The 26,546-nt window shown below is 44.2% G+C and overlaps 1 protein-coding gene across 1 annotated transcript; it reads right to left on the bottom strand.

Moving 5' to 3' along the window:
* DNTT (DNA nucleotidylexotransferase) lies at positions 1-24,798 on the bottom strand. Its single transcript, XM_087824153.1, has 11 exons — positions 24,596-24,798; positions 15,808-15,982; positions 14,971-15,099; positions 13,568-13,738; positions 12,325-12,396; positions 10,737-10,860; positions 6,439-6,571; positions 5,297-5,405; positions 4,569-4,814; positions 1,961-2,044; positions 1-87 (listed from the first exon to the last, which is right to left on the bottom strand). The coding sequence occupies exons 1-11, from the start codon at positions 24,796-24,798 to the stop codon at positions 1-3; spliced, it is 1,533 nt and encodes a 510-aa protein (XP_087680279.1).
* Positions 24,799-26,546: the final 1,748 nt, after the last annotated feature.

The following is a 26,546-nucleotide window of genomic DNA, read 5'->3' as shown; positions in this document are numbered from 1 at the left end:
CTAAGCATTTCTTTCCCATGGATCAATGTAATCCAATCCCAGGTGTGCAAAAATTTCTTCTTCACTTTCTGCTTTGAGAAATATCCTCTGAAAGCATAACAAGAAATAGGTGCATTCAGATATTTTTGTTAAGCATCTCAGTGCTAACATAGTGAAAGTTTTACTAGTAAAACTATCTTATCAAAATGAATTATTGACAAAACAGAATTCCATGCTTCTGAGCATTAAAAGTCATCTTAACCCACTTCCGTAATTTTTATATTCTCCCACCCCAAAACATGACACTTAATACATTAAGGTGAAATTATGACAGCCTTATATATTCAGCTAAAGGCACTTGGTCTTTTTCCTGTGGATCTGTAGTTCTTAACCATAGTTGTTCATTAGAGCCACCTGAAGAAGTTAAAAAAAATATTGAAGCTTGAGCTATAGCCAAGTCTAATGAAGGCAGAATCTCAGAAGAGTTCTGGTCATCAATCTATTTAAAAGCTCTGGGCAATTCTAATGTGCAGCCAAAATTCAGTACTGTTGCTATAGGTAATGAAGAGTAGCAAGATTTGGATACTTACGTGTGTTGGGTTCTCCTCCTGGCCTTCCACACTGCCCTCACCCCCACCAGGCTCCCACCCCGTGTTCTCTTTAAGACCAAACACCACTTCTCTTCTATCCCATAGTGGGGTACATGGGAGAGACTCGATTATGTTGAACTATTTATTATACGTCAATTTGTAAGTATTCCTAAGTAGGGTTATGTGAATCTGCCTCCACTCGTGCTCAACATCCCACCAGCATCCACAGCCCTCTCTTCTGACAAGAGCACCTTGATTTTTCTTTGGGAACCTCACCAACACCCACTCTCAGTCCACGAGGGTCAGGTGGGGCTGATCTCACCTCTAAAAAGGGGCACATAATCCAAGCCTGGCCCATCAGAGCCACAGTAGTGGGTTCAGGATGGGCACATGGTCCAGGCCTGGCCAATGAGCATCAGCTCGGGCTCTTGCTGGAACTACTAAGAAAGAGGCTCTTCCCTGTTGGAGCACCTAAGCTGGAAGGATGGGACTCAGGGGGAAACCCTGCCTAAGAATGAAACCAGCACTGAGGGAAACCTGCCTGAGCGCCTGGATGCAGCCACACCTGAAGTCAATACCACCTGGATGCTGCAGTACACAAGCCAGATTCCTCTCTTGTGCCCATGGCATTTTTGATTGGGTTTCTGACACTTGTAATGGAGATAGCTCTAACTAAATACATCTTATTTAGACTGTAAGCTCCTAGAGGGCAAAGACTACTACTTCTAGTTATTTTATGTCTCCTTTCCCCTCAGAGCTTAGTTTAGTGTCCTTGACCACTGTAAGAGCAGTAGACCTTGGCCCTTGTGGATTAACAGTTGAATATTTAACTCTTTATAATTGACACAGTAATTTCTCATTTAGCTGATGCGTGATTTTGAATTGTGGCCTTTGCAAGGCTAGCATGCCAAATGAGTAACATGGCTGGTGAGTGAGCCTAACTGACCGCTCGGCAGTGTCTCAGGGAGGCTCTGTTGCTCTCCTTGCAGTAGGTTCTCATTAATTACCTAAGTGGTCACTCACAACGCTATATCTGAGGAGTACTTGAGTGGTATTTGTGATTTGGGGGATCCTTGGTTTTCTTTGGAGTTCCTTGCTGCAAACACCGAGGATATACTAAACTCAGTTAATATCACTGCTGGACTGGTTCTGGGGACCCTACAAGCTCATCACCTTTGAGCCCAATACCCCTGAGGTTCATTCCTGGCCAGGTGGGGGGCTGTGCTCCCATCAGGGTCTTTCCAGCAGCCCTTGGCTGTGATCTGTGGGAACAGGACACTCCAGGCAAAGGAAACTGAAACTGGACATTAAAATCAGTTCAGGAGAAGTGCTCAGGGGACCAGCCTTGGGGGTGAGGGTCAAAGTGGCCCATCTGAGGGAGACAACTCTACCTTGGTCTTGTCATACAGAGCGTGGTTATCTAGCATCATCTTCCGCTCGTGTGTGGCGTAGCGCCGGAGGTCTCTCTCAAATTGCTGGACAAAGGCAGATAAAATAGGTTACTATCAAGTCTAGAATGTCTTCAGTATTATGGGTTTCGAGACATCTAAATCCCTAAAATGGAATATCGATCTCAACACTAAACATTCCACAAAATGGATTCTGTTCAGAATAATATCTAGTGTAGGGTGAATGCTGGTTAAGTAATTGTTGGGGTTTGTTTTTGTTTGTTTTTTAATTTGGAATATCACTATTTCAAAAGAGGATGGGGAATCAGGAGAGCAGATTCCAGCCTGGATTTTGTCTCTATCTGGCTGTACATCTCTCGACAAGTCACCCAGCCTCTCTGACTCTTGGTTGGTCAAACAGGATGATGGAAGAAGAGCTTGAGGAAGGTCACCTTTGGCTCTAACATCCTCTCATATGAGATTCTGTAAAACTGATGGTCTGAGCCACCTGCCCCAGGGTAGCATCTCCTATGATCAGAGGTGGACTCTGAAGCCTCAGGGAGCAAAACCTGAAGCCTCAGCTAGGGGACAGGAACGCCTTGGAACAGGAGGACTGTGGGGAGCCGGCGGGACTCCCCCCGGGAAGGACCCGCCGGGCGAGGTGCTGCCCAGGGAGAAAGACCCGGGAGGCCCGCTTGCCCTAGTGTCATCGAGAGAGAAATCTCTGAGGCATTGACCCGAGTGGTGGGCAGCGGTGCTAGCACTCGCCCTGCTCCCCCCGCTCCCCCTCCTTAGGGACTTGGCTAAGCTTAAGATTAACAATGCTTGTATGAGGAGTAGCTCAGCATGGGGCCAGTATCAACAATGCTTGTATGAGGAAGTACCTTGGTCCAGGAACCGTGGCTGGGTTAGAAGTGCAGCATGTCCCAGCTACCAATGATGTATGAACGGGACAAGAATGGGCATGTAGCATGTCCCAGCTACCAATGATGTATGTACATGACAAGAATGGGCATGTAAGAACAAGAAACTGGACAGAGAGCAGAAACTGGGCAAGGATCACTAAGTTTATGTGCTTCCGCATTGAGTGTGCTATAAGTACAAGCTGAAAAATAAACTCGGGGCTCAGTCACGTACTGAAGCCCTCCCGATCCCATCCTGTCTCTTGTCTTTCTTTTCCAATCCTCACCCCCTCAATCAGGTTACTGCTCGACTGCCGGCAGGCTCCGGCAGAGGACAATCAGTGAAGTTCTCATTGAGGTCAATTTTCCTGAGAAGCATAAATCTAGAAATACTGTCCTTTCCATGTGGGAATCAGGTGAAAACAAGGGACAAGTGCGCCCTCTAGTGGCGAGGAACTTTTTTTTACTACAGGAAAGTGGGCTGAAGCTGGGAACTGCCCTTCTAGACCACCACTTGGATGTGTGAGAAGACAGCCTTTCCAACCAGAAGGCCTTTATAATGCAGCAGAGGGGAAGCCAGGGTTGTTGAAAAATTGGGGTGAAGCAGATTCTGGGTGCTGTAGCTGCCGGGCTGTGAAAGTAGTTGAGTGTTGCTTAGCACAAGGCCTCCTCCCCAGCCCTGGGTCACTCTCCTCCTATTCTACCGCACTTAGAATAGTGGGAATCTGGAGAGGGAGGGGATAATGGGGGTACTGAGAGGCTGCCCTGGCTCCCCAGTTCTGTGTGGGGAGAGATATATTCTGGACTTCTGTGCTAAAATGTCAGGAGGACTTGCCTATACACTGTTAGGAATTATAATGATGGCTTTCATTTGGAGAGTGATAATGTTTACTCAACAAATATTTGCTGAGCATCTATTATGTGCCAGGTGTGTTCTGGGTGCTTGGAATAATTCCAGCCCCAAAACAAAGACACCTGACATTTAACTCAAGGTTGAGGACAATTCATTTGTGTTTATGTCACTCATCTTCTGTATAAAAACCTCCAAGGACACATTTCTCTCAGAGTAACAGCCAGCTGCTTTGGGACACCAGTGAAACAGTGTGGGGGACTTAGTTCGGAGGGTGGAGCAGTGCTAATGAGACTCAAATCAGGGGCTCCATCTCTGTGACTATCAAATGACCAGAGCTGGGAGCTGCCGCTTGGCCAGCCTGACCGTGTACCAGGCGTGTGCTGAGGGCTTTGCCAGCTTCACACTTTCTTGTTGGGAAAACTAAGACTTACAGGACCTAGAGAACTTGTCCTGGATCACCCAGCTGCTAAGAGGCAGTGCAGGGACTTTGACCAGGTCTGGGATGGCAAATCTGTGCTCTTAGCCACCATGCTGCTTTCTCAGCTTCTGTGGTTCTCACACTTCAGCTGCTTTGGGATCAATCTGAGGGCTTTTCAAATACAAATTTGCTGGGCTCCACCTCCAGAGTTTCGGATTCAGTAGGCGTGGGTGGGGTAGAGAATTTACACGGCTAACCTGCTCCTAGGTGAGGCTGATGTGGCTGGTCCAGGGACCACACTGTTCTAAATTAATCTGCCTCACTTGACCATGTGCAGGTGGAATGCCCGATTTAGAGGTTTCTGGGCACTGTCCACACTCCTGTCACCCCGCCCCCCGGCCACTGTCACTGCTCCGGGCTGCCCCAGGCAGCGCTTACCCGGGAGCCTGTCCAGCCCAGCAGAGCAAAGGCGCGGCGCTCGTAGGGGCACATGACCAGGTCCACGCGGATGGCCTTCCACGGCTTTCCTCCCTGCAGGTCGGGCTGGCCACTGTCCACGCTCGGGTGGTGCAATTTTAAAATCAGAAAGCATTTTTGGAAATGATCTAAGGCATCCACCTTCCTGCTAGGCAACTTGAATTTTTCAAACGTCGACTCCACAAGGTCGCAGTATAAAAGCCATCCCTGAAAACAAACAGAAAGGCGTCAGGACGGGTCCTCAGTGGACAAGGTCCTCGGTTTTACACCCGGCTCTACGGAGTCCAGCAGAACGTGGGTGCGTTTTGTCCTTGTGCTGTGAGCCCACCTGACCACGCTCGGAGAGGAAGCCAAGGCCTGTGTATTATCCTCACTCTGAAGCCAAGAAAACTGGAGATTAGAGAGGCCCAGCCAAGGCCAGTTCACCCCAGAGCTGCCAGAGAATCTGCCCCCAGCTTCTGACCCAAGGCCAGTGCTCAGCAACTTGCCTCACCCCTTTAAGAACAAATCGACCGTGAACAAAAAACCAGGCTGTTTGTATGCGGGTGCATCTCATTGCTTGTCAGCTGTTGCAGATAATTGGGAATTGATTAGTCATTATAGGATTGTGAGATAAATAGTGTGCGAAGTTCAGTGGCATTAATATAACGCTTGAGTGCCAAACATTCACTGTCGATCTCTCCTCTTACCTTTTTTTCCCATAAGTTCATGACTTTAGGTAAAAGTTGTTGCTCTTCTTCCTCTGTTGCTCCTGGGCTGGTAATTAAAAAATCTACATCATGTCCAATCTTTTTACCCCTGATTGCAAAACAGTAGAAAAATGGAAATAAGTTATATTTTTAGCTCTCAACTTTTAACGGCCACCTTTCTTTTTATGCCTTATGCTTAAGGTTTGCAACACAAAATGCTCCTGACATTAAAAAAATATATATGTCCTTGGTTGTACAACTTCCCACCTTGCAAAATAAATTTATGGCACACAAAAAAATCAAAAAATCATACATGGATATGATCATGTGGGGGGGATAAAAATGACAAAGAAGATTATTTCTTCTGCATGCTCACATGTGCACCCCCAACACACACACATGATCATATACATGACAACAAGCAAGCCAAGAACTATATGCACATAATATAAGATCAGGCCCTTAGAATTATGACGTAGATTAAGGGCCCAGCTTGCCAGAATCGCCAACAACACCATGTAAGACAGCCAAAAAGAGAGGGGAGGGTGTGAGGGGGAAGGAACCTGTTTCTGAAAACAGAGCCTTCAAAATCCAACTGCACACATCTCTGTGGGGAGTTCATTCATTCATTTATTGGCTCTACCAATATTTTTGAGTGCCTACTTTGCACCAGGCACCATGCACTGGTTCTCACTGAGCACTAAGCTCTAAAATCTTGGTGGGAAAAGCACGAGTACAAACATGTTATTTGGCAGCTGTCCAGGAAGCACTGAGAAGGGATGCCTAGCCCAGCATTGGGAGGAGGGAGTCAAGGAAGGCTTTCTGGAGGAGGTGGCATTTGAATGGAATCTTAAAGGATGAAAAGAAATCGGCCAGGTAACCATTTGAGGAAAGCCAATGCAAACAGAAGGGTCGGGCTGAGCAAAGTCACAGACGCAAGAAACAGCCCTGTGTGTGCAGACAATGACGAGCTATTTGAGGTTGCTGAGGAACGCGAGGTGCAGGAAACGAGGCTACAGAGAGAGGCCGGGGCCAGAGCACTGAAGGCCTTTTGTGCCATGTTAAAAAGCCTGAATTTCTGAACATAGGGAGCCACTGAAGGTGTTAGAGCAGGGGAGGCAAGAGCAACCCTCGTTATTTACCTCCGGAATCCTCCTGTCACGGTGACGAAGGCATCCGGGAGAAATGCCCACACGGCCTCTTTGACCAGCACGCTGACAGCCTCTGCTTCGGCCTTGGTCACACAGCTGACCAGGTCTTCATAATAGAGGAACCCTGAGTGGCCATTGGACAGGTCAGTGGAGAGATGACCAGCCCTCAGTGGCAAGGGGTTCTGGCCCCTCCCTCATACAGCTGGCATGGCTATAGGCAACAATGCCAATTATTTCTGTTCTCTTGGTTGTGAATTTTTCATGGTAACAATGGCTCTTTGCTTTCTGACTGAGAGGCTCACAATTTCCTAAGAAAGAGACAGCCTTGTACATCCCTGTAGAAACCAAGCGGTTCAAATCCAACTTCCTATGGAAGAACCAGCCCTCTTGATCAGTAAGCCGCACCCTATTATTCAAAGAAGACAATGCATAGAGATTTGGGATGGGAAGGTCCTGGGCTGGGAGGTGATAGATGAATTTAAAAGCTAAGGTCAAGACTAGGAAGAGGGTAGATTTGCATCTGAGGCGCGAAACGTCTTTGGTGGTCTGGCTTGTTGCTTCTTTGACCACCTCGAGTAAGTGAAAGCTCAGACAGGACTGTCACGATGAAGAGTTGTCTAAGGACTTGGTGTTTCCCACAGACCCATGGAGGGAGGTGTGGGGCGCAGGGGAAAAGGAGATGGAAGCCTTGTCTCCAAGAGCTGGGATGAAGCTTTGGAAGAGAAGTGAGCAGAGGTGCAGGGAGCAGACTCACAGATCCCGAGGGACAACAAATGGCCCTTCAGTCCAAGGCACTGCTCTCTTACCCAGGATCCCCAAGAGGGAGTCGTTCAAACTCTGCTTGAACCCCTCTGATAATGGCAGGCTGTGATACCTCCAGAGGCAGCTATTTCCTGATCATAAAATCTGTCTGGACAGTTTTATCGAGGTATAATTGACAAATAAAAATCGTATATATTTAAGGTTTCTAATGTGATGTTTTGATATACATATATTGTGAAATGATTACCGTAATCAAGCTAATTAGCATACAATGGAATATTATTCAGCCTTAAAAAAGAAGAAAATCTTGTCATTTGCAACAACATGGATGAACTGGAGAATGTAATGCTAAGTGAAATAAATCACACAGAAAGACAAATATTGCATGATCTTACTTATATGTGGAACTGAAAAAATCTAACTCTTAGAAGTAGAGTGTAGGGGCTGGGGGTGGGGTGGGGAATGGAGAGACGTTCATCAAAGGCTACAAAGTTTCAGATACACAGGATGAATGAGTTCTGTGTGATGTACTTAAAATTGCTAAGAGAGTGGGTTTTAATTCTTCTCAACCCCATTCAAAAAAGAGGGGGGCATCCAAAGTTCTTGCTTCTGATGAGCTTAAGTCTATTTCCTTGCAGTTTTACCCATCACAGGCCCTCTGGAAAGATGTGGGGCAAGACTATGGGTTCCTATTTCTCACCTCCAGGATCATGGGAGGGCGGAGGTAGGGAGGCCATTCGGCTTAAACATCATGGGCACAAAATTCTCAAATCCAAACATCACATGTTATCTCTAAATGAGGACAGTTGCTTAAACACGTTGGCAGGACCAAGAGAAGATGATATTTACACTAATACATCTGTTAACTGTGACCAACACCAAACCACACTGCTTATAGAATACTATTTTTTTATATCAGTCCTAAAACTCTCTCTCTCTGCCTTTTGTAAAGTCACATTTAAATATATGTGTGTGTGTGTGTGTGTGTATCTTAATTGATTTCAGAGAGAGGAAGGGAGAGGGAGAGAGAGATAGAAACATCAATGATGAGAGAGTCCTTGATCGGCTGCCTCCTACACGCCCCCCACTGGGGATCGAGCCCGCAATCCTGCGTGTGCCCTGACCGGGAATCAAACCGAGATCTCCCGGATCCTAGGTCAGTGCTCAACCACTGAGCCACACCCAGCCAGGCAAGCCACATATTTTTGAATTGCAATATGCACATTTTTGTACATTGGGATTTTGATCTCTAAAGCAGTGCTTCAAGGGAGTTGCTGCCCAATGGGTCCAAAGTTTCAGCTATGCAAAACTGGAAAGAACTCAAATGCACACAAATAGGAAATAAGTTATTATACCAATGGAGAAAAACCACTAAGAGGGTAGATCTCATGTTAAGTGCCCTAACTAGAAAAAAAAAATCAATTTAATAAAATTAAATACATAATTTGTTAATGTGAAAAAATAAAAAGCAATGTTCCATTAGATTTTTTATTCACACAAAATATTTCATCATGGCTGATAGTCAAACTGCAACTCACTTGGGAACCATAAAAGTCCTGTGTTTACTCAGGATGTACATATAGCAAAAGTCACGATTAACAACAATTTCTTTAAGGATATGTGCAGATATCCGGAATGAATGTGCAGAGGCTCTAATAACTTGTTGACACGTGGGAAGGCAACTTTATTGACTTTCTTGCTTTCCTTTTTGGCATGGCTGGGAAGGATAACTTATTACAAGAAACAATACACTGAGTAATGTTATGTGTGCTGCAATATTTCACACATTGGCTGTTCCAGGTCGATGTGGCATGTGAGTCCTCAAGCCTCAGGGAGCTAAAACCAAGTGCAACTAAGTACAACTGAACCAGGTTTTCCATCTGATCATACTTTCAACATGTTCAGTTGGCTTATTTAGCTTACACTTTGTCGTATTCTAAACTATTCCCATCGACAATTCCATTCATTGTAGTGCTGCTAAAGGGATACATGTAGTCGGGTTTTAAGCTATAAGTATGATAGAAAGACATTCCTAGAGTTCTACATAAAACACAAGTATTGAACAGTCTGATGGCCATCACAAATTGATTAAGTGACTAACAGCTGCTTCATTCACTGCCTGGAAGAGCCCAATAGGAAAAGAAAATTCCAGCTTACAAAGCTGGGGAATTGGAAGCTTAGATCCTGAGAGCCTCTGGTGTAACTTGATAAGGGTTTTTATCTGTGTTAAACACTACATTGTCACCCCAAAATTTCTCTGTGCTGAGAGTCCTTTCTATCATTTCAAGCCACTTGTTACTTATGTTTAATACTTATGTAAATTTCTTTTTAATGGCATCTTTAGAGCTGGTTGGTATCCATCACTCTTACTAAGTGTGTACTTTCAGGAGCCAAGAATATAAATACTGGGTCTTTTTTTCCCCTCAGGCTGTCAGAGGTTAGCAACTTGGCAAAAGGTGAGTAGGGGTCTTCTATAGCGGCATCAATGTGAGCCACCCAGATTTCATTTGTTTCCTCTCCTGTTGCTTGTTTCTTTTCATCACTTAAACAGAAGATAGCTGTTTTCTTTTATTTCTAGTCTCTCCTTGTAGAAGATCCCCTTTCTTTCATATTATTAAAAATGTTGAAAACTTCATCATTCTTTGTAACTCAGAAGCCATAGGGGTCACGACTGTGTATATGATGCCCTTTCAAATCCCAATTAAGCTGTATTTCTATTGCATGTTAAAAGTAAATATTTAAAACATATACAATTTTTTTAACTGTGTATCGGCATTTCTTCATTTAAAAAACATTTAGCAGGACCCTCCCTAAACGGAAGTGACCAAGCCACTTTCAGTCTCCAGGAGGCCTCACCAGGCTTTCAGGATGCCTGTGTCAGCACCGTCTTCTCTTGTCAGATTAATGAGTCTGATTGGGTGGTTCAACCCTGTGTCTGGATTTCCACTGTTTCCTTTCTATGTCCTTATGTTCCACTCTTTCTAAAATAGATCCACACTTATGCCAGGCAACAACATTATTCAAATGTGCTTTACTCACCAACCCTCCATGTCAACTTTCTTCCCTCTACTCTTCTCCAATGCCTCCTACCCAACCAGGACCCAAAGAGTCAGTTCACTAAGAACCAGATCAACAGTGCAACCTGGTTTGACATCTGGACATAAAGGAATGACAACCAGCACTCAAAGAGCATTATTTGCTCTGTGTCGGACACAACGCTAAGGACTTTGCCTACGTTATCTGATTTATTTCCCACTTAAGTACCAATGTTACCTTCCTTTTGTAGATGAAGTAACTTAGGCTCAGAGATTTTAACAAACTTACTCAAGATCACATAGCTGGAGCCAGGATTTGGATCCAGGGCTGCCTGATTCCAAACGCATTTGCTTTTAACCATAGCATGAAAAGAGGCCAAACAAGCAACTCAGCTCATGGGGATTAGAGTTGAAATTCAGCTGACATACAGCTCTCCCACGACCTGCCCAGCCTACGGTAACAACGAGAGATTTTTAGGAGACACGATTTACCTGCTTTCTGCATCCGTGTGAATTTCAGGGTTGTATCCGACTTTATTTTACTCAGGGTTCTGAAACCCATCCTGAACCATTTCTCAGATGTCTTCAGTCCCACTCCAAATACAGAAGTAAAAAGCTGGAACATAAGGAAAGGCATGCCTTCAGTTCTAACATAGTCATGACCATGAAGCGATCCTTTTCAAGGTCAAGGGATTAAGAAAAAGTGTAAACAAATCTCTGCCTGACCCAGTTTCTCCTGAATATGACAAGTGGGTGGGTGATAGTAATTTGTTAGAGAGAGTTTTGTTTCAGGAGGGTCCTTTCCTGATACATGAAACAGACATGAGGAGGCAGGTTCTGGCATCTGCATAGGGCTGCCCTGTAATCGGATCATGGGATGGCCTGTGCTGTCCACATGTGACAACAGCTATCCCTATCCACACTTCCTTTGCCAAGGGTCCCTTACACACACCCATGCTCTGCATATTTATCCTCACAATTTAAAGAGGGATGTGCATGTGGGCTGCATGAATTCTCCACCGTTGCACAGCTGGTGAGTGGCAGAGCCCAGACTCAAGCCGGGTCTGTTTGCACTCCAAGCCCGGCTCCTGTCCACCGCTGCCTTTTAGGCCTGTGCGTCACTTCTGAACTGAAGGGACTGGCAGGGGTCTCTGCAATTCCAAGGTAAGAAACATTGGGAGGTAATGAACCCTGCTTCAAAGTAGACAAAGAAGCACAAGGAGCTTTCCAACACAGGTTGGCTCTTTAAGAGCAGGTTTGTTTTGTCCTATGGTTGTCATGTCCCCATGATATTTGTCCCCATGAGTGACAGACTCCAGGAAGGCAAGATAATTTGTATCTCGTCATAGTGTGGCAATAAGCTCCAGCACCCGTGCTTGTTTAGGCACCTGCTTCCTAGACCATTGCTATGGACTGAATTGCACCCAACGAAAAACTTCATATGCTGAAGTCCACCCCTCAAAGGGATGGTATTTGGAGAAGGGGCCTTTGGGAGGTAATTAGCTTTAGATGACATCATGGGGGTGGGGCTATAATGATCGGATTAGTGACCTTATAAGAAGAGAAACCTGAGAACTTGTCTTCTCTCTATGTTATATGAGGGCACGTTGGGAAGGAGGCCACCTGCAAGCCAGAAAGAGAGCCCTAACCAGAACCCAACCATGCTGGCACCCTGATCTAAGAATTCCAGCCTCCAGAACTGGGAGAGAAGAAATATTTGTTAGTTAAGCCACCCAACCCATGGCATTTAAAAAAAAAAAAAATCCTCATCCAAGGATATACTTTTCATTGATTCTAGAGAAAGAGGAAGGGAGAGAGAGAGAAACATCAATGTGAGAGAGAAATATCGATTGGTTACCACCTGAATGCACCCCAACTGGAGATGGAGCCTGAGTATGTGCCCTGACTAGGAATTGAACCCTCAACCCTTGGTTGTACAGGATGATGCTCCAACCAAAGAGCCAGGGCAGCCCATGGCATTTTGTTAGGGCAGCCCAAGGTGACTAATACCACCACCTGGAATAAGTGATAGGATTAACTGAAAAAACATTTTTTGAGAAATGTATGTAAAATCACTTACTTTGAAGGACTGATATCGTTCATTATTTAACACAGCTTTAACTTCAGAGCTTTCTCCATCTTCTATAATTTCCTGCATAGACAGTTGGAAAATATTTTAAATTAGTGATGTTGGACAGTCACAGTCCAAGATGTGCAAATTCACAGGTCTAATAGCTTCACTTTTCATAAAATGCACACCTGTTGTGTGGTGGGTGTTTCTCTAGCTTATCCAGAGAAAACAAGGCACTTCCTTTTAATGCAAAAATCCCAGATCATTATATTCCCAAGTATCGCTTTACAATCCTCAGGAACAAAGGTATAGAATGATTCTGGCCCAAATCTACAGAACACTACACCAGAATATTCACTGACCAAAGTGGGTCTAAATATTTGTGATAATTTCTTTTCAATGGGCATGAACTTGCTGAAACAAAGACTTTTCTTGTGAGTGGATTACTTGGGGACCTATTGAAAAGCCAACCCAAAGTTCAAGCCCTTCTGCTGTCTGGCTCAGAGCCACCTTCCCTCCTCTAGATAGAGTTAAGATTATTTATCTTGAATAATTGACTTTGCACTTGACTATACTGAAACATACTCCTGGGTACTTGCCTTGCTGGGGAATCCTTCCACATCATTAAGTAAATAAATACTCACCCCTGCCTCTCTATCTGCAATATCCATGCAGAGATGCAGAATCTACTCCACTGCCTGTTACACCCACCACCATTCTGGAGGGTGACGTCCCTGATGGAACTGAGGTCCTTCACCCAGCCTGTGTCTGAAGTCATACCATTCCCTGCTGTTGAGCTTTTAAGTCAATTGAATCTTTACTGTGATTAATAATAATACAGGAGAGCTCTTTTTCCACTTAGCTGGCCCCATATATCTCCAGCTGTTATAATATTGGTTATGGATTCTATCATCTATCTATCTATCTATCTATCTATCTATCTATCTATCTATCTATCTATCTATCTATCAATCATGTATTTATCTATCTTTCATCTATCACCTATCTGATCTTTTGAGAGAAAGGAAAATAAGTCATGAATACATCTACATAGTTGACAGAAAAATCTATTCTCTCTCCCTCCCTCCCTCCCTCCCTCCCTCCCTCCCTCCCTCCCTCCCTCCCTCCCTCCCTCTCTTCCTCCCTCCTTCCCTTCCTCCCTCCCCCCCCCCGCCCCTCTCTCTCTCTCTCTCTCTCCCCTGCCTACCTATCTACCTATTAGGAGGTGTGACAAATCACATTTCCCTCTTACCTCTATGATGCTCTTCACTTTGTCCCCCAAGCAGGGAATTCCTTCTGTGTCCTTCATGCTGATGATGGTGAACGGCAGTGATTTAAGTACAGAGGCAGCTCTTGCGAATACCAGATAGGAGCCTTCATTCTCCCTAAACTCACAGTCTTCAGCCAGTACCTCAAAGGCATCCTGAAGGGTAAAACCAGGTGAGTCAAACAAGGCCTGCCTCCCAGCCCCTGAGCCAGTGCTTGCTTGCAAATGCCTCTCGCTCTCCTTTGATACTGGAATGCTGCCTGCCCTCTGCCCAGAAGGTCAGGATTGGGTCTCCAGCACCTTGGCACCCCTCCCTTGCTAGACAAATGGAGTTGAATTGCAAAGACAGGCCACAGGGTGCTTTGTAAGGAGACTTGGAGCTCATTGCCATTAGACGTTCAGGAATGGTTTAACTACAGCATGACCTCATGCTCACTGCATCCTACTAGTCATTACTCCGCATTACTGATTCTTCCCTCTTTGTTTGCTGACTTTCCCACCAGCCTGTGGCCAGGATTCTGCCTTGATCACTGGGTATCCCATTTCTTAGCTTGTATATAAAACACAGTCAGCACTTAACACGGGCGGGTGGAACCATGGGTGTAATCACAGGTGCACAGACCGAGGCCAGGGTCATTTGAGGCCAGGGCAGGTTTGCTCTTCTAGCCGAGGAGGAAGTGGCTGCAGCTGTGAGGCCTCCTGCTCATGGTGCCCAGTAGCTGCAATTTCCTGGCCTCCCTCGCACACAGGGGGCTAGAAGGCTAGACACGAGAAGTTCTGTATTCGACACAGTACTGCATGTTTTATCACCTGATGGCTGATCCTTTGCTGGAGGACAAGCAGTTGTGGGCTTGTCCACACAACTGCCAAACTTCAGGGCTGGGTGGAGCTTTAGAGATAACCTAGCTACTTTCTAATTGAACAGACGAGAAACTGAGGCTCAGAGAGGAATTGGCTTCCCTGAGCTTGTTAGTATCAGAGAAGCGAGAAGCGAGGCCTGCCATCTCTCAGCTTTTTGGTTTCCCAGCAAAGGCTGTTTATGCATTATTGCTCTTTTTACTATGTTTTTTGCTCTTACTATGCTTTGGACTAACTGCAGTATTAGATTTCTCAGGATATTTGCCTTTGACAAGAGTCGTGCCCAATAATGACAGCGCTCAATAAATAGTAATCTACCATCTCTAAAGAGTATAATCCGAATATACTTGTCCATTTCCACGATAGAAGTAGACCTATTATTGATAGAAAGAAAAACCAGACATCAGGGTTGGGGAGGCAGGTGAGTGCGGGGAAACTTCCCTAGCTTTTCAGAAGAATTCATAATCTGTAGGCCCAGGGGAAGGAGCTGCACGCCCGTCATCGGCTCTGGGTGTCCACAGCCCCGTTACCGTGAATAGGCGGTTGCAGTTGTTTAAAGTGGTTCTTCTCTGACATGCGTACGGAGAGACCTTTCTCAGAGCAAGTGGCGGAGTCTCCTGGGGCTCCGGGCTGGGGCTCCCTGAATCGTCTCTTCTCACCTAAACAAATGCAGAAGCACCCACTTCTAATAACAATCAATACTAATAGTAATAGATACGTATGAAGACAATATCAGAGCCAATTTAATGGCAATTATCTCTGGAAAATAGATAAAAGGACAAGAGAGTCAAATTGTATGTGATACAAATCTCTAATATTTGAATTTGTTATAATTAACATGTATTATTTTTGCAACCAGGGAAAAAAAAACATGAAAAGGGACCATCAGTGAAATTTTCCAGGAAAAAAAAATGAACCTTCCTCCTGAGGGTTCTAGCACATTGGTGAAGGATTTTGAATTAAGAGCTTAATTTACTTAATTTTTTTCATTACGAATGGTCATAGTAAGAAAACAATAGGAACCTTCTACTTCTCTGGCTGCCAGAGCACCAAGGCTTCAATATTTTGAAGCATTTGTGTACAGACCCCTTCATAAACATAGCCACCACATATGAAGTGCCTACTATATAGGTCAGGTTTTTGGTTAAGTGCTTTGCATGTATGTTATTCTAACCCTCAGCACCATCGTATGAAGTAGGCACTATGGTTGTCCCACATTACAGAGGAGGAAACTAAAGCTCAGAAAAGCCAAGTGACTTGCCCAAGGTCACACAGAGAGTGAGCAGAGAATCCATGTCTGTTGATTCCACAGCCCACGTCCTAACCATCAAGCCAAGGACAATGGAAATCACAACCAGGACACTTACCACAAGCTGGTGTTGTCCCGTCATCTCCACCGGTTTTCCTGCTCTCATGCATTCTATCAGCCAGGAGACATCGAGGAGTTCCAGCTGTGAGCTCGCTTTTACATTCTGTACCTGAAGCCACTCCAGCACATCGGAACCAGAATTATTTTCTGCCACAATGTGGGTGACGGAATCACTGCAGAGTAAGACAAATTACCAGCTGAAGGGGCTTTTAGAGTCAGAAGCTCTCCTCTTCCCTCAGGGTGTTCAGAACATTCCGTCTAATGGAGAAAGACACATACTAGACCCGACCACAGGCACGGAGAAGTTAGGCCTCAGGGCAAGGGAATTCTCTCTATTTTAATAGTGTGGCAACAGTGGCCTGTTACATGTGAGATGCAAGAAGCATTAACTAAACATTAGCAAGATCGTGGTGTCAGTGCAAAGCCAAGGTCCAGAGACTGTGGAAGATGGGATAGTCCTTGAAGTAGCACCCAGCGCTCTGCATGGGGCTTTGGTGAGCTCTTCCATTTTTATTTGTAGAGAGTTTTAGTCTAGTGCCTTTCAAACTGGTTGACTGTGTCCCACAGTGAGAAATACATTTTATATCATGACCCAAAACAGAAATAGACATAGATGTAGATATGCTTATAACCTCCCAGTCACTTGATCACACAGCCCATTAATAGGTAGTGACCAGCCTGTGGGAAATGTTGCTTTCCATGTTCTTCTGTGATGTAAGACGGGCCGGGATCTTTTCCCTAATATCCACTGAGCAGGTACCATGTTTCAGCAATGTCCAAGACCTTTACACACATCATCTTGTTTAATACTCACATAGCTCCCCAAGTAAGTGTATGTCACTCACACTTCAAAAATGAGGAAACTGAAGAACAGAGAGGTTATGTGACATCCTGAAGGTGACACAGCTAGTAAATGATATTTATCCTTTTTGATGATTTTTTCTGGGTCAAGTATGTTATTTTTAGTTTTTAACAAGTCTTCACAGTCAGCATTATATCATTGGGACCAATGATTTTTAAGGCTCTTACAGTTCCAATAGTCTGAAACTGGGAGAGAGCAAGATGCATATCTAGGCATCCAAGAGAAAACTAGAATTCTTTTCTCTTATTTTTCCTACCTTTCATTCTTGACTTCCTTTTTCTCCTCCATTTTTGGATTGACTCTTGGATTCATTCGGTATTTTTTGGTTTACCAAAATCCTCGATGCTCTAGTCCCTTATATAAAATATATAACCTATGCACACCTTAGTATTTGCATATAACCTATGCACACCCTCTCGTATATGTACTTTAAATCATCTTTAGATTACTTATAGCCCCGAATACAGTGTAAATGCTATGTAAATAGCTATTATACTTTATTGTTAAGGGATCAACTTTCTGGAATTTTAAAGTTATTTTCCACCTATGATTGGTTGAATCTGGGGAACCAGTGGATATGAAGGCTCAACTGTATATTCTTACTTAATCCCTCCAAGAGTCTTTGAAGGTGCGCAAGGTAATTTTAGATGAGAAAAACATGGCTTGCAGAGGTTACATGAAGCCAGGATTCAAACCCAGGTGTGCATGACTCTAGCAATCTCTTAACGTTCTACTAGACTGTGGTTAGACCCCTCGGTGAGGTTTTGTTTGTTTTGGTATTTTTCTGTCATGAGCCGTCTATTATCATTTTTCTTCTTAGGAGAAAAAATATGCATGAATGTAATTTTCAAGGACAAAAAAGCCTGGGCTGGGGCTGAGGTAGTATCTGCCTTGCCCCTGAGGCCTGGGCTTCCTTCTTATAATAAAAGGTGATAGGAGGCCTCACACAGCCAGCCCCAAACTTTCAAAGACCCCAAGGCCCTGCTGAGATGGCTGTTGCGGAAATATCAGTGGATTCAGTTCCTTAAATGCACCTAGTTTCTTAGCCATGGCTAATTCATGTGTTGGTCTAGGTTTGGGAGGCCTTGAGCCAATTAAAGCAGTTCTGAGACAGAATTTGTCCCTCAGCTTCCCACAGGGCAAACATGCAGGGTCTTCTGCAACGAGTGCTGGACTGAAATGTTCTCCTCGTGCTCACTGGTGTCCGAGGGCGAGGGGAGTGTTATAATCTGCCTCTTGACAGTCTGGGTTAGAATCATGCCTGGTGCCCAGCACATGGCCAGATTCATAGTAATGGTCAATAGGTAGACCACTGGTAGAATGAATAAATGAACTGATCAATCAATGGCTCTAAAGGAATGTTTCTGTTTTTTTGTTTTTTAAGATTTTTTATTAATTTTTAGAGAGAGAGGGAAACATCGATGTGAGAACAAAACATCAATTGGCTGCCTCCAGCACGTCCCCTATTGGGGATCACACAAGGTATCTGCCCTGACTTGGAATCAAATCAGCAACCTTTCAGTGCACAGGATGACACCCAACCAAATGAGCCACACCAGCCAGGGAAGGAATGTTTCTAAATTCTAGTGTCTACTGGAGACACCCAGGAAGCTGGGTTAAAATTCAAATGCCAGTCCTTATTACCAGAGAATCAGATTCAGTAAATCTTACCTAGGGCCCAGGAATATGCATTTTGACAAAATCCCTCGGTGGTTCTGACATGGTCAGTCAGTCCTAGTTATCTGTTGGTATGTACCAACTGCCCCAAAATGTAATGACTTAAAAAGGGTAATGATTTTATTATATCTGCAATTTTGTGGGCCAGGAATTCAGGCAGCTTGGCTGTGATCCTTCCGTTTGGTGTGGTCCCGATAGAGGTGCAATGTTCCACATGTCTGACACCTCGGTGAGGATGGCTGGGAGGCTGGGCTCAATGCACCTATCAACCTGACACCTTTACAGGGCCTCTCTCAGAGGAGACTCAAACTCCTTAAGTGAGGTTCTGTGATCCAGGGAACAAGAGAAGTCACCAGGCCTTTTATAACTCGGCCTCAAAAGCCAATAGTGTCACTATACGTTGAAGCAGTCACAAGCCCTCCCAGATGCAATGAAAGGGAGAATAGCCCCTGCCTCTCCCTGGGAGTGCCCATATTTTAAAACCCACCCTCAGCTCAAGGACTCCACTTTGAGAAACACTGCTGGAAAGAAAGATCTTTCTTTAACTGCTCCACACTGGATGTTGGGCTCAATTGCAGCAATGTTTCCCAACATGGTACTCATTTCCCTGCAGGTACATCAGATAATTTTAGTAGGCACACAGCTGAACATTTAAAAGGCATATGTGTTTATATATATCTACATTTTAAAATTATGCCTATCAGACATGGTTTTAATGGGTTTTATGGTTTTTACATTACTCCTTAGGACAAAGCTAAATTACTTTTAACAATACAGTTTAGGAACACATTAAGTGTATGATAGCACATTATGGTAAAGCATGTAAGAACCCTAACTGTGGCACTCAGATGCCTGGAAAGCCCTGAGTTACGGAATTAACTCATAAATCTTAGTTCTGATTTTTTTTTTTCTCTGATACCTATATCCTGGCTTTTTCTTCTTTCTTTTCCTAGTTGGTCCTGCCTCTCAGTATAATTAGAAAAACCCTCCTTGGAGAAAGAGGCAGCCATCCCTTTTGACAGGAGCCGGGCCTCCAATCTGACTTCCCCGGTTTTTATCTTTGTTTTTAAAACTGTTTTTTTCCCCCCTGGAAAGGTCGTTCCTGATTCTTCCCATCTGATGTAGGGCTTATTTTATAAGCAATGATTTTAAATAGTAATTTATAGCTCAGCTGAGCTGTTTACAGTTTAAAAACCCTCCTGCCAATTTTTCTTAGCAACTGATCTCTTTCAGAATCCCTGAAACAGAAAAATTGAAGCAGTAAAGACAGGTTTCTATTTCCAACCCTGACAGACTTAAGACTGATAGGGCCTTGCCTTACTTTTTTGGTCTTCTTAAATAGTACTATGAACATTTCCATTAATTTAAATTCCACAAATCTCAAAATACCAAGTAATTTGGACCAGAGCAGGACCAACGTGTACATTGCATGCTCTTGAATTTATAAAAATGAAATCTTTATCATTTTGCTGCTTACAGAAGTAATACTGATATATTGTAGAAAAAAATTTCAATTACTAAAGCTAACCTTGGTTATCACAAGTTCCTCTGCTGGTTCCGTAGCCAGCAGATAAATCATTCTTTTGAGCAAATATTTCCTGAAGCCTACTGTGTGTAAGGAAATTGTGAGAGGCCTAAGGGTGAGGTGTGCGTGATGGCCCTGCAGGCGCCCTGCCCTCCTGGAGCCAGGGAGGGGTTACTGGGTGGGGTGAAGAACAGGCCAAGCGGGAGGCCACGGATCACACCTGTGGGCCAGGGAGGGCGCTCTCTCCTCTAAGAGGGTTTCCAGGGGCCTTAGGTCTTATAGAGAGGTGTAGGGGGAAGGGGTTCGAGGTCGGGGGGGGGGGGGAGAGTAAGAAAAAAAAATAGAGAAAAACCAGGGAAGACGTGTTTGGATATTAGACCTGGAAGGGACCTAGAGATGAGCTAGTTCTAGAGCTGGTAGCATCTTTTTCATCTGGGATTCAGTTATTTTGCAAACAACAATTTTTAATATTTTGATTTCAGACACCATGAATTTGAAGTGATGGGACTTTGTCAAAGATAAACAAAGCTGGACACTAGTTAGAGCTACAAGGATAGATTTTATTTAGTAATAACTTTCGCAGCAGGGAAGACCATCCAGCATGACTGGAGTTCAACTTCAAGGAAACAAGGCAGGAGACCTTTCAGAGGCTGGGGTGTGTTAAGGGAAAGGCCCTGAGGGGCAATGAGGGGAGTCGGTCCATGTGACCAGGCCACCTGGATTTGCTAGCTGGTGCTTACTCAGAGGAGAAACAAATTTCTTGAATCTTTAGGACAGGAGGCAGTGGTGCAAGTTAGCGCCTTTGCCTTCCCGCAGAGAATGGGACTGGGACTTCTCTCCCTGAATGCTTGCCTTTCAAAGAGCCAACTCTCTGGTCTGTGAGAAGACCGTTTGGGGTGGTTGGAAGATTTACATCTCAGAGGCAAAGGGAGGGTTTATAACTTAAAGATTTCTACAGCAACTGCTCCAAGAGGGTGTTCAGGGGCCCATCTGCTTGCTGCTAGGTTTTGGCTGGAACAACAATACCTTCCCCTGGCAGCCTTGAGCTTTCTCAGGCAGGCACTTTTGGGGGGGGGGGGGGGAGGAGGGCATCCTGGGAACATGGCCTTATGCTGCTAGAAACCATGTTAGAGAGAGTTTTTTTTAATCAACATTCAGGTGAAAAACCATGGGTTTCCCAAGGTGAGATTCCTTGGGACGCTGGAGATAATAGTTTGGGATAATGACTGAGGCCCAAGCCACATTTCCAATGTGACATAGGAAATGAATGGAAAGTGCAGGCAGGCGGGGTAGATAAAACTAAGCCAAAATAACACAAGAAGGCTGAATGTGAAGGGCTGGGCAGGAAAATGCTATTTTTTTTAAAAAAAGAAGACCAGTACCTACTTGGAAAATATATTACGGTCTCTTAATTCTAGATGATAACCAAGCTACAGTTGCTGACTCCCTTGTCCAACTGTAAACTCCTCGCCGGCAGGGCTCACGTCTTCTAGTTTGCATCTCCAGAACCAGGCCAATGTGCAGAGCGGGCATGAACTGAACGCCTTCCTTGTGATGGTCTGCCTTGCTGTTTTTGAAGACAATGCCTTCCAAAGGTACCATTGTAGATGAATTATGGAGGTCTGGGCAGGACAAAAGTGTCATTTGATGGATTTCTACTGCTCGAACAGGGAAACTCAGCAAGTGTTAAGCTGCTGGATGGCACCACCCTGGGGAGCCACCCTTCCAGCCCCGGCTCTTTCTTCTTCAACACAGAAGGACGCGCAGGAGAATAAAACAGTGCCAGCCGGCTCCGTGCACCCAGGTGGCCATTTCTAAGCTGTGCGCCAGGCCCAGGGGAAGTAAGAACCAGATCTGCCCGCAAATTCAGTCCTTCCAGAGGCCAAAGAATGTGCCGGGAACCACGAAGGCTGCTGCCTGTTTTCGGAACATACTTTTTTCCTTCGTTCCTCTTGCTCTGATTCTTAATTACCAGAAAGGACAGGCATAGCTAGTCTTCACTATTGAGAAGCATCCTTTCTTTTAAAAATCAGCTTTTATTTTCATTTTTAAAATATATGTATATTGTAGCCCGGCTGGGCGTGGCTCAGCAGTTGAGCGTCAACCTAGGATCCAGGCGATCGGGGTTCGATTCCCGGTCAGGGTACATGCTCGTGTTGTGGGCTGCAGCTGGTCAATGACTCTCTCATCATTGATGTTTCTATCTCCCTCTCTCCCTCTCCTTTCCTCTCTCTGAAATCAATAAAGATATATTTAAAGAAAAAAATAAAAAATAAAATATATGTATATTGTAAAAAATTTGGATAACACAGAGAATAAAAGCAGCCATAATCCTTCCCTACTACTCCTCCCCCTCCCCCAAAATAACCACTTATAACATTTGATGGTTTCCTTCCTGCCTTTGTTCTATTGTTTATATCACTTGACCTAGTTCATACTGAGGAGAAAGAACCCTCTCCTTAGGGTTTTCTGTAAAGGTCAATGGAGCCAGCTGATTAACAAGAAAACAATCACACTTTACATTTGCATAACTTTTAATTTATCAAAGCCCATTGACATCCATCATGGAATTCAGTGAGCACATCAGATAGACTAAACCATGTATCTGGAAACTAAGGTCAGAGAGGAGAGAGGGGGGCCTTGCCCCACATGATGTGGCTGAGAAGGGTCAGAGCCAGAATCTGAGGTCTCTCTATTTCTTATCTAGAGATTTCCCCTACAATGATTTCTATTGTCCTTTCCAATTAAAGCCTTTATGTCTAAGCACAGAAATTCCGTTTGAGAGTTAGGACTTCTACTTCCTGTGGTTTATTTTTGTGCCATTGAACACATTTGTATTTAATGTGTCTGCTGAGCTGCCAGCCTGGGAACTTTGCCACCATCGCATGCACAGCAGCAGTTTGCTCACCATGCACCAGTTTCCTCTGTTGCCCAAGCAGCTGGGCTTGGTCCCTGGCAGCAGGCACCTGGGGCACAGCGCAGCCTCTAGGGCCTCTTGCCAGAAGAAGAAACTTGCCTCCATCATTTCCCCAAGTACCTGCCTCAGCCACCATGTACGTGTTTGTAGCTGTGCCTGTAACCAAACTAGTCAGCCCTTGCTGGAGGTATGGACCGTTCAACAGAGAGCTTTCTGTGTAAGTGGTACCTCAACCATCTGGCTCTCACCTTCCTGCCTGGCCCTTGCCAAATTTCTTTACCACAGAAAAAGCAGTTCTGTGTATGCTAAGGCTTTTAATTTCTGTTTTTTCTATTTCTTCTTGTTTTAATTTCTGATTTTTCTATTTCTTTTTGTTTTAATTTCTGATTTTTGGTCTCTTTGCCTATGTCATCTTTCCCTTCCTAATTTCAGCATTTTATGTAAGTCTGTAAAATTAGGCAGACTTAACAATTTGATGAAATCGAAGATTTCGTAGAAAAAATGTTAAGCCCCCAAATGGTGTTTTGGGTTTCACATCACTAATGAGATAGGGATTAAAGAGAAAAAAGAGGCAGAGAGGGGACAAAGAAGACCATATAGAGAGAAATGAGAGGGGACAGAGACCACGGAAGACTCAGGAATTTCTGAACAGGGCACTTTATTTAGTAAAAAAGAAAATGTTTCTGTGCCATTGCAAATGTTTCTGTTCTCATGTGAATTATAGGTCTCGTGAACATTATCACATCTGATTATCGACTTTTCACAAGCAATTTGAAGCTGGCATTTCTTCAGCAGAAAAGGCTTGGCAGTTTTATTTTTAAACATCAAGGACTATTTTTTAAATGCAAATTTACTTTCACATAGAATCCTTATAGTTTTCCCTGGAGAGAGAAAAAATTCTATAGCCTATTCCTTTGGCTGTGAAAGCTATCGATTGTGTTAGTCACCACTCTTTCGTCACTGCAGGCCCCCTGCTGGTTCTGATTGGAGCCATTTGTGTCACGGTTCTAATACTATTTACTTTTGGATTTCCTTTTGTTTACTTGCCACCTGTTTGAGACCAGCGAAGAGCTTATATACCAGTTAGAAAAGCAATAAGGCAACTGCTGGGATGTGAGTGGGTTTGCAAGTGAACCAGGCCAGGCAGCCCAATGCCAGCTTGGCTAGCTCCTCTTATGCCATCCACCCCATCACTCAGTGTGGGAGCCACCACCCTGGGACAGGGCTGTGCCTGAGCCTTTAGCTAGCATCTCTACAAACCCCACTCAGACTGATCTTTGAAAAAGCAAGATCAAGGCCACATTGGGGTGTCTGTGGTGAGCCAGCTACAGTCACTCATCCTCCTAGCCTGTCACAGACAGTGGTCACCTCAGTATAGCTAGATGTTTAGCTCAAGAGAAAAGCCACCGAAGCATTCTTTCTGCCTCAAAGTAGCTGAATTCTTTTATTGAACTCAGCGGTGTTTTGTGTTCAAACTGGTCAAGAATGAAACTGAGTGGTTTCAGGATTGAATTTTCCAACTAGGTTTCTGTTTATCAGCTTTAGATACCTCATCTCATAAAATTGAAAGGGGAAAAAAAATTGTACCTTATTTTTGGATGCTAACTAGTTTCAATATAATTGTATTCAATATCCACTCATCTTATTTCCCATAACTAATTGGCTCAGATTTGTTCCTTGATTTCAAACCTGTCCTCCCAAAGGGAGCATCGCCTCTTCCCTACATAGGAGAAAACACAGGTTCCTTGGCTTTTGAAGGAGCTGTTCACAAAATTGATTCACAAACGAAATCAGTGGTGTCCTACCTGAGCTCATTCTCAACCCTGAATCCTTTTCTTCGAGCCAGCTCCATGAGGAAGGCCCTGCGGGTAGTTCCCATTTTCTTCTCCAAAATGAACAGGACCAGGTCTCGGAACTTGATGTCCTGAGGTGGGGAAGCCATCGAGCCGCCCATCTGCCTGGATCTCTTCTTCCGAGGGCCCAAGTGGGCCATGCACAGCGAGTCCATGGCAAGGAGCCTGCTTCTGCTCCTGGCTGTGTCTTAAAGTGGTGTCTCCAGAAGCTGGGGAGAGGCTGCCCCTCCTTCATAAGAGCTCTGATGTCACCTCACCAGCACACGCTGAAGGCAAGGCTCCTGGGCCCTGCCCTTACCATGTTCTTCCTGGTGAAGAGTGATGGGGAATCTTTGCCTCTGTTCAGCTCATTTGTTCAATGTGGAGATCACAATGGAAGCAGTAAATTAATTTTTGCTTACCTACACATAATCTCATCAGATCCTTAGAATAATCTCGTTAGAAAGGTAGAGAAGCATTTTTTTCCCATTTAAAAATTTTGTTTATTTATTTATTTGTTGGGGCCCCTCTTGTCTTTATTTTTTTCTCCCTTTTAATCTCCCAACTCACTTGCACTCTCTTTCTCTCATAGACAATCCTTACAACACATTGGATTTCTTTAATTTACATCAGCATCATGATACATTGTGTGTGGTTGTTTTGATTTTGCATAAATGGGATTATTATAGTTCTCATTCTGCTGGTCACTTATGTCACTCAAAGCAATGTTTTCAGATCCATCCACATTGCTCTGTGCTCTAATATGTTGCTTCTAATTGCTCCATAGTACTTCATGGTGGGCATGTTAGCTATGTTGATGCATTTTATATGTGAAAATAACAAGATTCAGACAATTTACTCAAGATCACAGAATGAGGGGCGGAACCAGATCTTGAATTCAGGTCTTTAGACCCCACATGCTTTCTATCTCAGCTTTTTCACTGGACTGAAAGGCTGTCTGGAGAATAGTCCATTATGGAACTCAAAAATTGATCTTTTGGGATGAAATGGGCTGATCTATGAGAATTACTGCCATAAAGAGACATTTTTATAACTTTATATGCAAATAAAATTAGTGTTTTTCATTGATACACTTGATGAATCTCATTTCCTGAGCATCTCCTGTGTGGCAAAGGCAAGTACCGACAAGCCTCAGCTGACTGAACTCTCACAACAACTCTGTCTGGTAGCTACTAACATTCCCACTGGGCTAAACAACCTGCTCAAAGTCACAGAACTAGTAAGTGGTCTCAAGTAGGAAATGATTAAGCCAGGACTTGAACTCAGATTGCTCTTAATCACCAAGAAAACATTCTCTATGTGTATGTTCTCCAGTAAAAAATTCAAGTTCTGCTCCTCGTCTCTGCCATATTTGGGACTTTTGCTACCTCCAAAAGTACATGAGCGACTCACCACAACACCAGGAGAAGACTGACCTGTCAGCTGCCTTCAAGCATTTACAAAGCTGTGCTGCTCAGGAGAGCAAGATAAAAAATCTTCAGGTGGAGCTTGTAGAGTAATAGATCTTAACACTCTGCGAGTAAGGACTTTTTATTAACCAGGGCTGTTGAAAAACAGAGAGAGGCTGCATTGTATATGACAGGTCATGAGAAGTGTTCAAGTAGAGTCTGGACAACTACTTATTGAAATGTTACAGAAGGGATTCAGATATCTGATAAGGCCTTTTTATGCTCTGTGATTCCAGTTTGCTATGATTGCTTGCTGAAGATCAAAATCTGGGGTGAGCCCATTCTGGTCCTTACTGTTAGGCCTTTTGTTACTGTAATGCCGAAAGCTTCAGCTGAGAGCAGTCTTAACTACCAAGAGGCCCTGAAGCATGGAGCAAGCAAAAGATTCTCTCAGTGTACTCGCTTTACCTTTCAACCTTCCAATGCCTATTAAGCCAATGCTTATATTAAATTCT

Source organism: Miniopterus natalensis, chromosome 14 (assembly GCF_054644295.1).
Source record: "Miniopterus natalensis isolate mMinNat1 chromosome 14, mMinNat1.hap1, whole genome shotgun sequence".
Classification (NCBI taxonomy): Eukaryota; Metazoa; Chordata; class Mammalia; order Chiroptera; family Miniopteridae; genus Miniopterus; species Miniopterus natalensis.
This window is presented reverse-complemented; position numbering and strand designations above follow the sequence as displayed.